The sequence below is a fragment of the Hydra viridissima genome, unplaced genomic scaffold, assembly GCF_058129835.1.
Source record: "Hydra viridissima isolate aposymbiotic clone 2 unplaced genomic scaffold, HvirCarnegie_v1 scaffold_13, whole genome shotgun sequence".
Classification (NCBI taxonomy): domain Eukaryota; kingdom Metazoa; phylum Cnidaria; class Hydrozoa; order Anthoathecata; family Hydridae; genus Hydra; species Hydra viridissima.
The window spans coordinates 6,071,625-6,084,651 of record NW_028324312.1 but is presented as its reverse complement, the minus strand read 5'-3'; the positions used below and the strand labels follow the sequence as shown (position 1 = coordinate 6,084,651).

The 13,027-nt window shown below is 27.0% G+C and overlaps 1 protein-coding gene across 1 annotated transcript; it reads left to right on the top strand.

The window, feature by feature from the left end:
- The first annotated feature begins 360 nt into the window (after positions 1–360).
- On the top strand, positions 361–13,027 carry LOC145194938 (calcium-dependent secretion activator 1-like). The gene is made up of 27 exons (XM_090070454.1): positions 361–1,306; positions 1,618–1,701; positions 1,941–2,092; positions 2,220–2,310; positions 2,688–2,756; positions 3,371–3,423; positions 3,627–3,741; positions 4,153–4,292; positions 4,440–4,506; positions 4,645–4,753; positions 5,187–5,384; positions 6,318–6,454; positions 6,565–6,752; positions 6,986–7,087; positions 7,460–7,523; positions 7,602–7,737; positions 7,971–8,077; positions 8,366–8,522; positions 8,640–8,781; positions 8,942–9,097; positions 9,199–9,307; positions 9,930–9,971; positions 10,053–10,130; positions 10,217–10,300; positions 10,389–10,496; positions 10,773–10,877; positions 12,714–13,027. The coding sequence occupies exons 1-27, from the start codon at positions 434–436 to the stop codon at positions 12,912–12,914; spliced, it is 3,867 nt and encodes a 1,288-aa protein (XP_089926580.1). The 5' UTR covers positions 361–433; the 3' UTR covers positions 12,915–13,027.

The window sequence follows — 13,027 nt, the reverse complement described above, 5'->3', positions numbered from 1 at the left end:
AAAATAAATTCGAAATGATTATGCTAAGGTGTTAGTCTCATGCAGTGGTTTTAGAGTGAGCCTTATTGCGTACTACATGAAGTTATTTAAATTGAATGCACTATATATATATATATATATATATATATATATATATATATATATATATATATATATATATATATATATATATATATATATATATATATATATATATATATATATATATATATATATATATATATATATATATATATATATATGTATATATATATATAAATCTATTTATAATGGTAGCACTTTATGCACAAATATGCACAAAAGTATTTAAATTATGTTAAAGACTGAGTTAAAGTATAAAGTTGTTTTGGAATTCTAATTTTTAGCACAAAAAATATTTTACTTTTTAATGTATGCAATTTGAATAAAGTATGAAGAACCTGTTTATGTGAAGATGATTGAATCAGATTCTTCAGGTGATGAAGATGAAGTTATTCCTGAAAATCCATCCAGCAGCACACCTTTCGGTTCTGCTAATGATGTTTCTAAAACAGACCCTTCTGGCTCTTCAACCACGCTAAAACATGGCAATTCAACAAGTTTCACCCCTCAAAATGGTTCTTTGGATAATATAAGTGTAACTTCTACAAGTTCACCAAAACTCTCCCGTATTAATATGATGAGCCTAAAATTAAGATCTTCAAAACCAAATGAGATAAATTGTATTTCAACTTTACCTGGAGATAATATATCTAATGAAGAATATCCTGCTGATTCTGAACATATGAAAAGACTACAGCTGTATGTATTTGTTTCTCGTTGTATATCTTATCCTTTCAATGCAAAACAATCAACAGACATGGCACGAAGAGCATCTAAAGTTACTAAACAAAACTTAACAACTATTAAAGATCGTTTTACTTCATTTTTAGATGGTAAAACAAATATAGTTGCTGATGAAGCTTTTCGGATTGCTGTTCAATCATATTATGATAGTTTTCTTTGCTGCGATAGAGTTCATAAAATGGTTAATTCAGGTGGATATTCTGCCAATGATTTCCGTGAGATATTTAAAGCAAATATTACTAAGCGTGTACGTAGCATACCTGATATTCAAGGTCTTAGTAAAGAGACTGTATTAAGTTCTTGGATGGCAAAATTTGATGCCATATACAGGGGTGATGAGGATCAAAAAAGAACACCTGCACGTCTTGCAGCAACTGCTGCTTCTGAATTAATTTTATCAAAAGAGCAATTATATGAAATGTTTCAGACAGTGCTTGGAGTGAAGAAGTATGAGCATCAAATTCTTTTCAATGCATGTCAGGTATTTAAAATAAAACAGTATTTTACTCCTTTTTCCTCTTGTTTTGGTTTAATATTACCCAAAAATAAGAATAAATTTCAATATCAACAAAACCTGTATATCTTTTTCAGTTAGGAAAAAAAAGAAAATTGTTTTTTTTTTATTGCCATAGTTAGAGAGATTCTAATGCTTGAAAATCTACTATTTTGTTTTATTATATACACCATGAAATTTATTCAAAATGTTAATGCATAAAAGTTCTTAAGAAATAAAAAAATATCTATCTGCAAGTTTTTGCATTATTTTATCATTTGTAGTTTAAAATTTTTCAGCTGGATAATAGCGATGAACAAGCTGCATGCATACGGAGAGAATTACACTCACGTCAAAAGATATTAACTACACTGTCAAAAGAAGTAAATTTATTTTGAAATTGTGTCAGGAGTTTCATTGAGAATGTTAATGTAATGCTAATGTCACAAAGTTTTTGAAAATAAAGTTTCTAAAGTAAATTTTGTGATCTCATTTATGCAGAACTTGTAAGCTATATAGTCATTACTTTCGTCAGTGAAAGGCCTGATTCCCAGTTTTTATATAAAAACTGCAAAATAATTGTTTTGTTGTTGCTTGTTGTCCAAATAATAATATTTTATAGAATATGCCAAAGTTTATCCACAAAAATATGGAAGAAATATATGTAGAAGAGCAGAAAGCAATGGTGAAAGCCTTGATGTCCATTCATCTTGAAGCATTTCCTGTCACTAAAAGTGGCTCTGATGGAAAATCAGGTCTTTACAAAATAAAACGGTATTTTCCTTAGTAAAGTTTTTATGAATTTTAAAGAATTGCTTGGATTCATTTAGATTTTTTAAAAAAAAAATTTTATCAAAAACTAACCAAAATAACTAAATTACTTGTATATCAAATATTTTAGTGCTCCAAACAATGTTATTTCAATGATGGATGTAAATGATGATAATGAAGTGCTGGTAAAAGCTGTATCTGGTCTTTCATTCAACTTACAGGTGAATTTTTGCTTCTAAAAAGATATATTTTATCATATGTGATACCATGAATATTTTTCTGGACAAGGAAAACTGTCACATGGTTTAATGATGTTAAAGTCAGCACTATGAAGGTGTTAAATAATCTTGAGCATTTTCAGTTCTGAACATAAATTTAAAAAGTTAACAATTGTTGAAGCGTTAAAAGAATTCATTTAATATAATTTTTTTTTAAAAAAAGTTTAGATTATTATATCAAAAACAAAAAGTTTTGCGTTGGTTTTCCATCATTGCAGTGACATAGTATGATCATGATATAAGTCTATAATATTTTTCTAATCTAAAACTCATAGTGGCATATTTATTATTTTTCTCTGATTTTATTTGTCATTTGTTAGGTAACAGTTATGGAGGCTTCAGGTTTGAGTTCTATTCGCCAGAATCGAATTGTTTTTGTTGTGATGGAGGTGAGTTATTTTTTGGTCAATAAATGCAGTAATTTGTTTACAATAAATCCATCTTGATTCTGTAATTGTAACTTTTTAATGTAAGCAAACAAATGGTAAATATTAATAATATTAGGTTTTAAGTTATTTATAGCACTTTTTAGTAATATGTGATGCAGAAAAGGAAAATGGGAAAAGTATCCTATTCACCAAATAGTTCTGAAAATAATTCTGTGAAACTTTTTAGTATTTTACTTTATTACTTTAATAAATCTATTTAAAAGTGGCTATTTTATGAAAAAACTTTAATTTGAAATAACTGAAAAATTTTGTAAAAATGAGTTTTATGGCAAAAGAATGTTTCTTCAGGAAATTTCTTTTGGAAATTAACTAGTGTGGGTAGAAGAACATTATATGAAAACTAATAAATTTTTGCATATTTCTTTTTTGAAACGAAAAGCAATCAAAAGCACCTAACAACACGCAGCCTTTTTTTTGTTTGTTTGTTTGTTGAAAAATGAATCACAGTTTGTAATGCAAGTTTTATAAAAGTGTTTTTGATCACAAACCAAAAGCAGAAGAGTAATGTTAAAAAGGTAAAAGAATAGCAAGTAAAGTTCAAAGTTTTAATATAGGTTGAAGGCGATGTAAAGTTGCAAACTGATCAAGCTGAGGCTGGAACTCCTTTGTGAGTACAATTCAAATACTTATTTTATTATTTACTATTATTTGCACTAATGGACTAATATATATGTATATATATGTATGTATGTATATATATGTATATATGTATATATATGTGTATATATATATATATATATATATATATATATATATATATATATATATATATATATATATATATATATTGTTTTTTATTTTCAATTTAAGATGGGAAACACAAGGGGAATGGACAACTAATCAGCCATTACCAATCTTAAAACTTCGTTTAATGGCCGAACATTCTTCAAAACTAAATTTCTCTGATGATAAAGAACTTGCTTGTGTAAGATTCTTTTTGTAAGGCTTGTTTCTAAACTTTTAATTTGTTTAAGGCCATCTGGCTTGATTAAACATTTTATTTTTAAAGTTATGATTGGATGTTCTTATGATTATTGTAGAATTTATGATCTGCCTATGATCAATGTAGTAGAATGTATGCATTATGTGCTTATGACCGTCATAATATAATAATTTACTTATCATATTCAGAGCACATGATTTCAGTGTATTTTAGTTTATGTTTTAAAGAATTTATGAAGAAAATATGGCAATTATATAATTTTAAAAATGACACACAAAATTTAACTACAACTTTAAAATTAAATTATGATAATGGTTCACGGAATGTATGGAATGTAAGTTAACTATTTAATTAAAAGTGTTTTACAATTTTGAAAATTGTTTTTAATTGTAGCTGACATTAACTCCTCATTGTGGAATGCAAGATAACTATGAGTGGTACACAATGGTTCCACATAAATCATGGAGTGGTGATACTATAAAACTGAAAGTCTCTATAAAGATGGAACGCCCTCAAAATGTTAAAAAGGGGGGGTATGTCATTTCTTTTTTTGCTGTTATTGTTGTTGAGCTTTTCATTGAGTAGAAATGTTGTAGCTGAAAGTCTTATAGCAAAAAATGATGAAAAAGCATGTTTAAATTTAAAAGTATGGGAGTTTAATAGTTTTCTTTCTTTTGTAGATTTTTGTATGCCAAAGGTCAGAATACATGGAAGCAATGGAAAAAAAGATACTTCATGCTCATACAGGTTCTTATCTTTTTTTGCATTATTTTGTTGATTATTTTTGTTCTTAATAATTTTTTTGTTTAATGAGATAAGTTTTTTTTTCTTTCCTGAAGTTTATATTTTTGTTTATAAATCAAGCAATATAAAATTTTACTTCAGGTCAGTCAATACAAGTTTGTATTATGTTCATACCGTCCAAAGAAACAATCACCACGAGAGGTCATGGGAGTGGAATCATACACTGTGGATTTCGCAGAAAAAACAGAAGGTTTTATTTAACCTTTTATGCATTAAAAGTAAAATTGTCATTTGTAATAATTATTATAATAACAATAAAAGTATTATTATAAAGAATTAAAGTCATAATGATGATGATAAAAATGACAGTGGTAAATAATTGACTTGTTTTTCTATCTATCTGAATTTATATGGTTCAATGAACTTGTTGTTCTCAATCAGATTGATATTAAATCCAGGTTTCACACTTTTCTGCCATCCCCCCCCCCCCCCCCTCTCTCTCTCACTTCTCAGAAAGTTGTGCAACTTCAATCATTATAATTACTTAAAAATCATAATGAAATTATGAAAATTGACTTAAAGCACATAAGAAAGATATTTTTAAAATTATAATGTTTAAGCAAAACATTTTTTGGTTGTTTGTGGTATGAAAGTTAATATCTGCTTTCAATTTGCTGTTTTAGAATTAGAAGGAGGTCGGTTCTTTTTTAACATGGTAAAAGCAGGTGATGAAGTGATATTTGCTGCAGAGGAAAATGCTGATAGAGTCAATTGGATATATAATTTGTATAATGCAACTGGTCAATCTTTTAAACCTGCAATCCCAAAACTTGGAGTTTCAGCATCAGGGGCAGACAGAATAATACAAAAATTTCGAGGGGGTGAGAGTTCTTTATTTTGTTCTTCTTTCATAGTAACCTTAAGAAATTTTTTTTTTAAAAAAGACACCCACTGCTTTACAAATTAAAAAAGTTTTTCTTTAGTTTGAGAGTAATGGGTGTGTTTTTTACTATTTGTTTCCTCCAACAAAACTTTGAAAGTTTTTAAAAAAATTTGTCTAAAAATATAAATAGTGAGCAGCATTAATATTTAATTTTGACAATAAAATATTTATTATGTAAAATATTTCAGTCTTTTGATAAAAAACTTTAAGATTTTCTGGAAACTTCATTTTTTTGAAATTATTTTTTACTTTGATTTCAAAAATCTCATTCCTTTAAAATCTTTTTGTGTACATGCATGTACACAGTATTATGATGAAAATTTAATACACTAAATAAACTTGTTTCATTTCATTACTGAAAGTTTAAAATTAAAGCTTAAGACAAGAAAGTTCTTTTAAAACTGTTTTAAAATGGATTTTTTAAAGATTGTTTAAACTAAATTCTTAATGAGCAGTAATTTAAAAAACAATTTTGATTAGTTATAGAGTAAATATTTCTAGGAAATATATATATATATATATATATATATATATATATATATATATATATATATATATATATATATATATATATATATATATATATATATATATATATATATATATATACTGTATATACTGTAACTTATTTTATTGTACATTAAATAAAAATATTATTGATAACATTAAGCAATAAAAACTTAAATAGCAATATAATAGTAATATTTATAATTAATTTGTGTAATATTTAATGTCTCTCTTATAATCATATTGGTCATCCTTATCATTTTTATGTCAAAAACCACTTGATATATCTTTTTCTTTCCCATTGAGTTTTTTAAACAAGTATATGTTTTATGTAAATAAAGTAATCTTTATCTCATATTTGAAGACTTGGAAAGAGCTTTAAAACATGGCCTGGGTGGTATTGTACAAGCTGATCCTTTTGATTTTGATCAGGCAGAAATGTTTTCCATACTTCAGCGTCTTACACTGCTTCATCGTCTTAATGATTCCTACACTTGCTTGGTAATTTTTTTGCTAACTATTTTGCTACAAAATGATTTTATAAGACTGTTTAAAAAAATATTTTCTTTTACAAAATAATTCACTGATTAGGAGAAGCGTTTAAATTATAGGGGTGGTTTTCACCTGGTCAACTTTTTGTACTTGATGAATATTGTGCCCGTTATGGTGTTCGGGGTTGTCACAGACATCTTTGTTACTTGGCTGATTTGCTAGAGCGAGCTGAGAATGGAACAATGATTGATCCTACTCTCTTTCATTACAGCTATGCATTTTGTGCATCTCATGTTGTGGGAAACAGGTAAAAAAACTGCAACAAAAAATGTTAAAGATAATTGATAATTTACTTTGTACAATTATAATTCAACACATGCAAGTGCTGTTTATTTCACTAGAGTTTTATGAATGTAAAATTGTTTTCTTTATTTAATGGCTAAAAACAATAAAATGATTAGCTTTCTCTTTTTCCAATTTAGTAGCAAGAAATATTTTTACAAGTTAATGGTTATAATATTATTTTGCTTTAATTTCCAGACCAGATGGTGTGAATACAGTAACAGTAGACGAAAAAGAGCGATTTGATGAAATGAAAAATCGACTAAAGTCTTATTTGGCCAATCAAATAACTCATTTCAGGTGAATTGATTACCTTTTTTTTTAAATTAAAAAAGAAAATGTTTGACTTTTTTATATATGTAAATATATAAAATTTATTAGTTATTTAGCAGACTGTAAGGAAATAAAATATTATATAGAATTAATTCGAACCTCTAAAGTATTTCAAATTTTTTTTTTCTGAGAAAATAGTTTGAATTTTATATTATCTAGATTTATTACTTTTTTGTGTAAAAATTTAGCCATAGTAGAAATTGGAAGTCAGAAAAGGTAAGTGCAATAAGTAAAAAAAAAAACTGCAGAAAATGTTTAAATAAGAGGAGTAAAAGAATTTGAGTCTTAATCAAATATTTTTATACCTTAAGCTGAAATAGTTGTTTTTTGTATTTTTAGATATTGTTTTCCTTTTGGCAGGCCAGAAGGTGCATTAAAAAGCACTTTAACAATATTTGAAAGGGTGTGTTTTTCTCTTTGTAATTTGTGTATTTTTTTTTGTTCCATTTGACCAACTAAATTTAAACTGTTTTCTTTTAAGGTTCTTTCAAAAGATACTATGATGCCCTCTGCAGACCCTGAAGACAGTGAAGATGTTAAGCAAGCTATTCGAGATTGCTTACGCAGAGCTGCTCTTGTTAACTATACTAGACTTTCTTCGTATGCTAAAGTACAAGGTTTTTAAAATACTTTGAAAGTTGTCGTCTCTTCAAATGATTATTTTAATGTTAAGTAACATTCAGAAAAGGAAAAGAGACTAATTATATAATCCTTTTTTTTTTTTTTATCATTTTTAAAATCCCTTTTTTATTTAATGATTTTTTTAATCCTATTCATTTTATGATTATAAAATAGATTTAATTATATGTTAAAATATGTTTTTTAAAAAACCTGTAAATTGTTTTCTTAGATTCATTTCAAGGTAATATATCTCCACAAGAGAAACTGGGTATTATAATTCAACTGGCAGAATTATGTATAGAGCTGATTCAGCAAAATGAAGAGCACCATTCAGAGGTCATTGTTTTTCTCCTTATTTAAAAGTTAAGATTAATAATTTAGAAAGGAAAATTTAAAAGTTATTTAAGTATAAAATTTAAAATATTTGAAATTTTTGATTTTGATCAGATTCTTTGCTTTTTACAGAAACTTAAAATACAATAAAGATAATTTTAAAAAACTAGTATAAAAATGAGTTCACACACCTTGTGCACCAAAACCCTGGTGCTGTGCACAAAAAGGTGAATTAGTTTAGATTAATAATTGTTAACTTTAAAAATCATCACATCACTTTGCTGTTGCCAGGCTCTTGCATGGTATAACGAACTGATGATGGAGCATACTGAGATCTTTTGGTCTTTATTTGCTGTTGATATGGATGATGCATTAGATAGTCAACCACCAGATACTTGGGACAGTTTTGCTCTGTTTCAGATGCTGAATAATTACCTTAGAATGGAATGTAATAAAATCTTTGTGTTTTTTTTTTTTTTTTTTTTTTTTTTTTTTTTTTTTTTTTTTTTTTTAAAAGTTATAAAGTAAAATAAAATCTCATGGTGCTTTTTGAATTTATTTGTAGCATCATTACGAGGGGGTAAGTTCCACACACATTTGATGCAAAAATTCTCTCCGCTGGTTGTTCGTTACATAGATCTCATGGAATCATCAATTGCAAGATCTGTTGATAAAGGCTTTTATAAAGAAACTTATCAATCAGTTGGGTTGGTATTTTTAATATTCTCTTCCTTATGTTTGATTTTAAAATTCTTTCATTTTAGATATAATTTATTTTGCAGTTTTCTTTTACATATTTTATTTATATAAATACTTAACACTTACCTAAATTTGATGGAATTTTTGTTTTTTTTTTGTTTGTTTTAGTCATGGATGTGCTACTTCAGAAGAGATTTTTTGGAAACTTGGTTCTATTCAAGCATTTATTCAAGATCTTCATTGGCCAGATGATATTTTTGGAGAACATATTGCAACTCGGTTAAAACTTATGGCTGCTGACATGACAGAAGCTATTGTGACAAGGTATGAGTTAAAATCTGCTTTAAAAGGGTTTTATTGCTTTTTTTTTTGTTTTATTTTTTTGTTTTTGTCTAAATTTACATAAAGATTTATTGTTTTTTAAGAGTGTCAAATGATATAAGGCGAATTTTGAGTGGGCGAGCAAATCTGGAATACATTGTTCCAGTTGAACTTTGTGTGATGATCAATGTACTTTGTAGGGCTGATGAACAAGTTAGTATTGTTAAGAATGTCTATATGCAAATTTAAGTTGAATTGTAATTAAAATATAATTTTTTATTTTTTTCAAAATATAATTATTTGTTATTTAGGATTAATATTCATTCAATGAAGTTTTTAAACTAAACATTTTTAACTCATTTTATAAAATTTTTGTCTCAAATTTGTATTAATAACCAAAAATTTACTGTCAGGTGTGTGAAGTGCGAGGAGCAATATTATGCCAACTAACTACTTTCGGTTGAACACACTTCTCTTAAAATAACTTTTTTTCAAATTTTTCTAAACAAAACTTTAGATTTGCATTCAGCTATTGAAAAGTTTCAAATTCACACTACAGTTTCACTAAAGGAAGTATACAATTTTACAGTGTCAGTTCATTTCTGCAAAGTATTCTTTCTAGTGTTATAGTGTTATACTACTCATAGTATTATACTCATATTCAATGGGAGACGAAAGATGGAGTATTATGTGCTCATTGTTATTTATATTTTTTTAGCTGTTGAAAGTTTTGCTTTAAAAGGAAAACTGCTTTTTAATTACTAAGTAGTGTAATTTTAAGTTACAAAATTTTTTTTTAACAAAAAGAAAACAGTTTTGTAATATTTTTTTTTAGGCTGATGAACTATGCACAGTTGAAGATTCATCACATCCTGAAGTAGATACTTTTCTAGATATGTTTTTAGTAAATCTTTGCTAATGAGACAATCATATGATACAAACACTGTATAAATTTTAGGAAATGCATTATCACACTGACATAAAGCAATTTATCAGCAAAGCTCATATAGAAAGCATTAATTTACTTGTTGAAAAAGTAAGATGAAAGTTTGTTTTGGTGATTAATAATTATCAAAAGCTTTTTATAACAAGTTCTTTTTTATCAACATGTTATTTGTTTAGCTTTGTTCATTAATGAAAGAACTGTTAAAGAAGCTTGCACGCTATGATCAAGGAAAATTATCCTCAAAAATTTTAAACTTGTTGGTAAGTACTAAGTAATTAATCTTGCCCATAGTATTTAGAGTTAGCTGTTTGGAAGTCAAATAATTTTGGTTTTGCTTTTTTTTTTTAGAAGCCAACTGAAGATGCAGCGGATGAGTTCTATCACTTTATCTTGAGGAACGTTAGAGAATTTCGCAAAACAGTTGAATATGATACATATGTCTTTAATCTTGAAAAAGTAAATTCATAAAGTATTGATTCATTCTTGAGCAACTTTTATGACATTAGACTTCAGCGACTTCTAGGAAAATACATATTTCTTAAGATGCTCAACTGTGGCCGTTTGATGATAAAACATCTCATTTACTTTTTTAATGTGCTGATTATCAACCTTCAAAAAAAAAAATGAAAAGAAAAGAAAATTACTTTTATGAAAATGTGGTTCTTAAATGTTTAATACATGATTTTTGTTAAAAACATTTTATTCATACAGGAAAAATTTTTATTCATCCAGGCATTGTGGGAAAAATTGTGCTCTTTGTTGTGCTGTTGGCTAGTTCAGAGGCAAGAGGTTGCTTTGCATGTGTATCAGTTTAAAGTTCTATCAAATATTGTTGAGGTAGAAATATTGTTGTATGCAAGTATTTTTAAAAAATACTTATTTAAAATTTTTACTAGTTGTGTTTTTTGGTTTAAAACTTCACTAAGAAAAAAAAAAAAAGAAAAAAAAGAAATGAAACACAAATTAAACTGTGATAAACTATGTTTTGATATATTACATTGGATAGGCATATCTATAAGTGTAATTACCCAGGAATTAAAGATGATGTCAATGGATTTTGTTTTAATTTTAAAATTGGGAAAAATGTATAATTTTGAAATTTAACAATCTGTGAAGTTTTTACACAATAACGCTATCGTACAATTTATAATAAGAGTCTTCACTTTAGACTTACAAATAATTAAGTTCTAAATATTAAATCTTGAAAAATATCATTTTTCAAGATATAAATTCTATAAAACATTTTGTTTGAATATTTCAATCTGGAAACTTATTTTCTACTTAGTTTTTTAATACAGATAGTCAAAAAATAGACATTAATTTTTTTAATACAGATAGTCAAAAAATAGACATTAATTTTTAATATGGAACTAAAAGTAGAAAATGTTTTCATGAATCATTTGACCAATCAATCAATCAATTTCAGAAATGTCATAGGAACAGAAAGCTCAAGTTTCAGACTGACTGTTTATGTACAGTTTATTAAATACTTAATCAAGTTTGTGATTATCAAAAAGGGGTGGGTTGGGAGGAGGGGTGTATCAGATCAAGACTAAGTTACAGAGGGCTGTCTTAAAAGAACGTCTAGGATTGATAGAGTCTGTTATTCAATGAAACCTGAACTAGTGAGACTGATGCAGAATAAGATTCAGTACAATCCAGAACACAGTATGAAGAAGATGGTAAGAGTTATGGAGGCTTACTCAAAAGCAAGAATATCTAAGGATTAAAGATACTCTCTCACAATTCTTATTGATGGTTTTAAAATGATTTTCATTGAATTAGGTGTCAATATGTTTAACATCCTGATTATTAAAGATAAGTTTTAATTTTGGCCATGGATGGATTTTTATTATGCCTCAAAATCAAACAAGTTTTAAAAAGCGTCGGAGAGCAACCTCCTAGAAACTGGTTCAATGAGATGAGGCTTCCTAACTCCAAAAGTCTCATTCTTCTAGATTTTTTAATTTTTAGGTTTTATTTAAAAAGAAGCATGGTCAAGTCCCCTTCCTAACACAGTGTCCATAAAAACTGCTATGAGGAGATCCTGGACTTATACAGCAGAGGATTATATATTAAAAACTTGTCCCTTTATTCTAAGGTTGTTTTGAGGCTTTTGTTAAGGATGTAGGTACTCATATTGAATGAAAGTTTCATAAAACTTTCTTGTGCAATTTACTATCTAGATTTAGTAAAGTTTAATAAAAGGTTTTTTATATAAAAATTTACAACTTAAGTTTAAAAATGAAACAATTTTATGATGGGGGGTTTAAATTTCTTTTTCTTTTTTTTTTCTTTTTTTTCGAGTTAGCAGTACCGCAATATTAAAATAAATATTCTTATCAGTTGGACACTTTTGAGTAGCGTCTTATCGATAACTTTCACTCAGTTTTATGTTTCCTGACCCTTTTTATTACTTTTTTTTTTTTTTTGTACCAAAAGTGTTTATGGTTAAAATTAATTTCTTTGCTGATTAACTAAGGAGGGGGAGGGTTGTCTTTGGTTTTTGATTTTAAACGATAAACTAAAGTAAGCCTGCACATCTGATGTAAATGACTCAACATAAATTAATTTATAACGTTTTTCCATTTCTTATGAAATTGAGAAAAACTTTGTTTGAAATTATAAAATATTAATGAACTAATGTTTTTTGATTTTTTGTTTCAACTCCAGCCTTGTCGGAAGCTGTTTGAACAAGAGGGTCTTACACAAGCGGACTTAGAAAATGACGATTACAAAGCTGCTTACTCTAAATTGCAGTTAGAAGAAGCCATGTTGAATTTAACTGAGCCAACTAGGTTAACGCGCGAAATTGAAGTTAAAAGTTACGAGAGTCGAATACAAAAAGGAGAGTCCGATTATGAAGACGATTAGTAGTTCGTCGATTAATTAATCATCTGTTTTATAATATTTTGATGAATTTTTCTTATCGAAAATTTGCATGTTCCATTTCTAGACATAAATGAATATATTTAGTCGAACAAAAA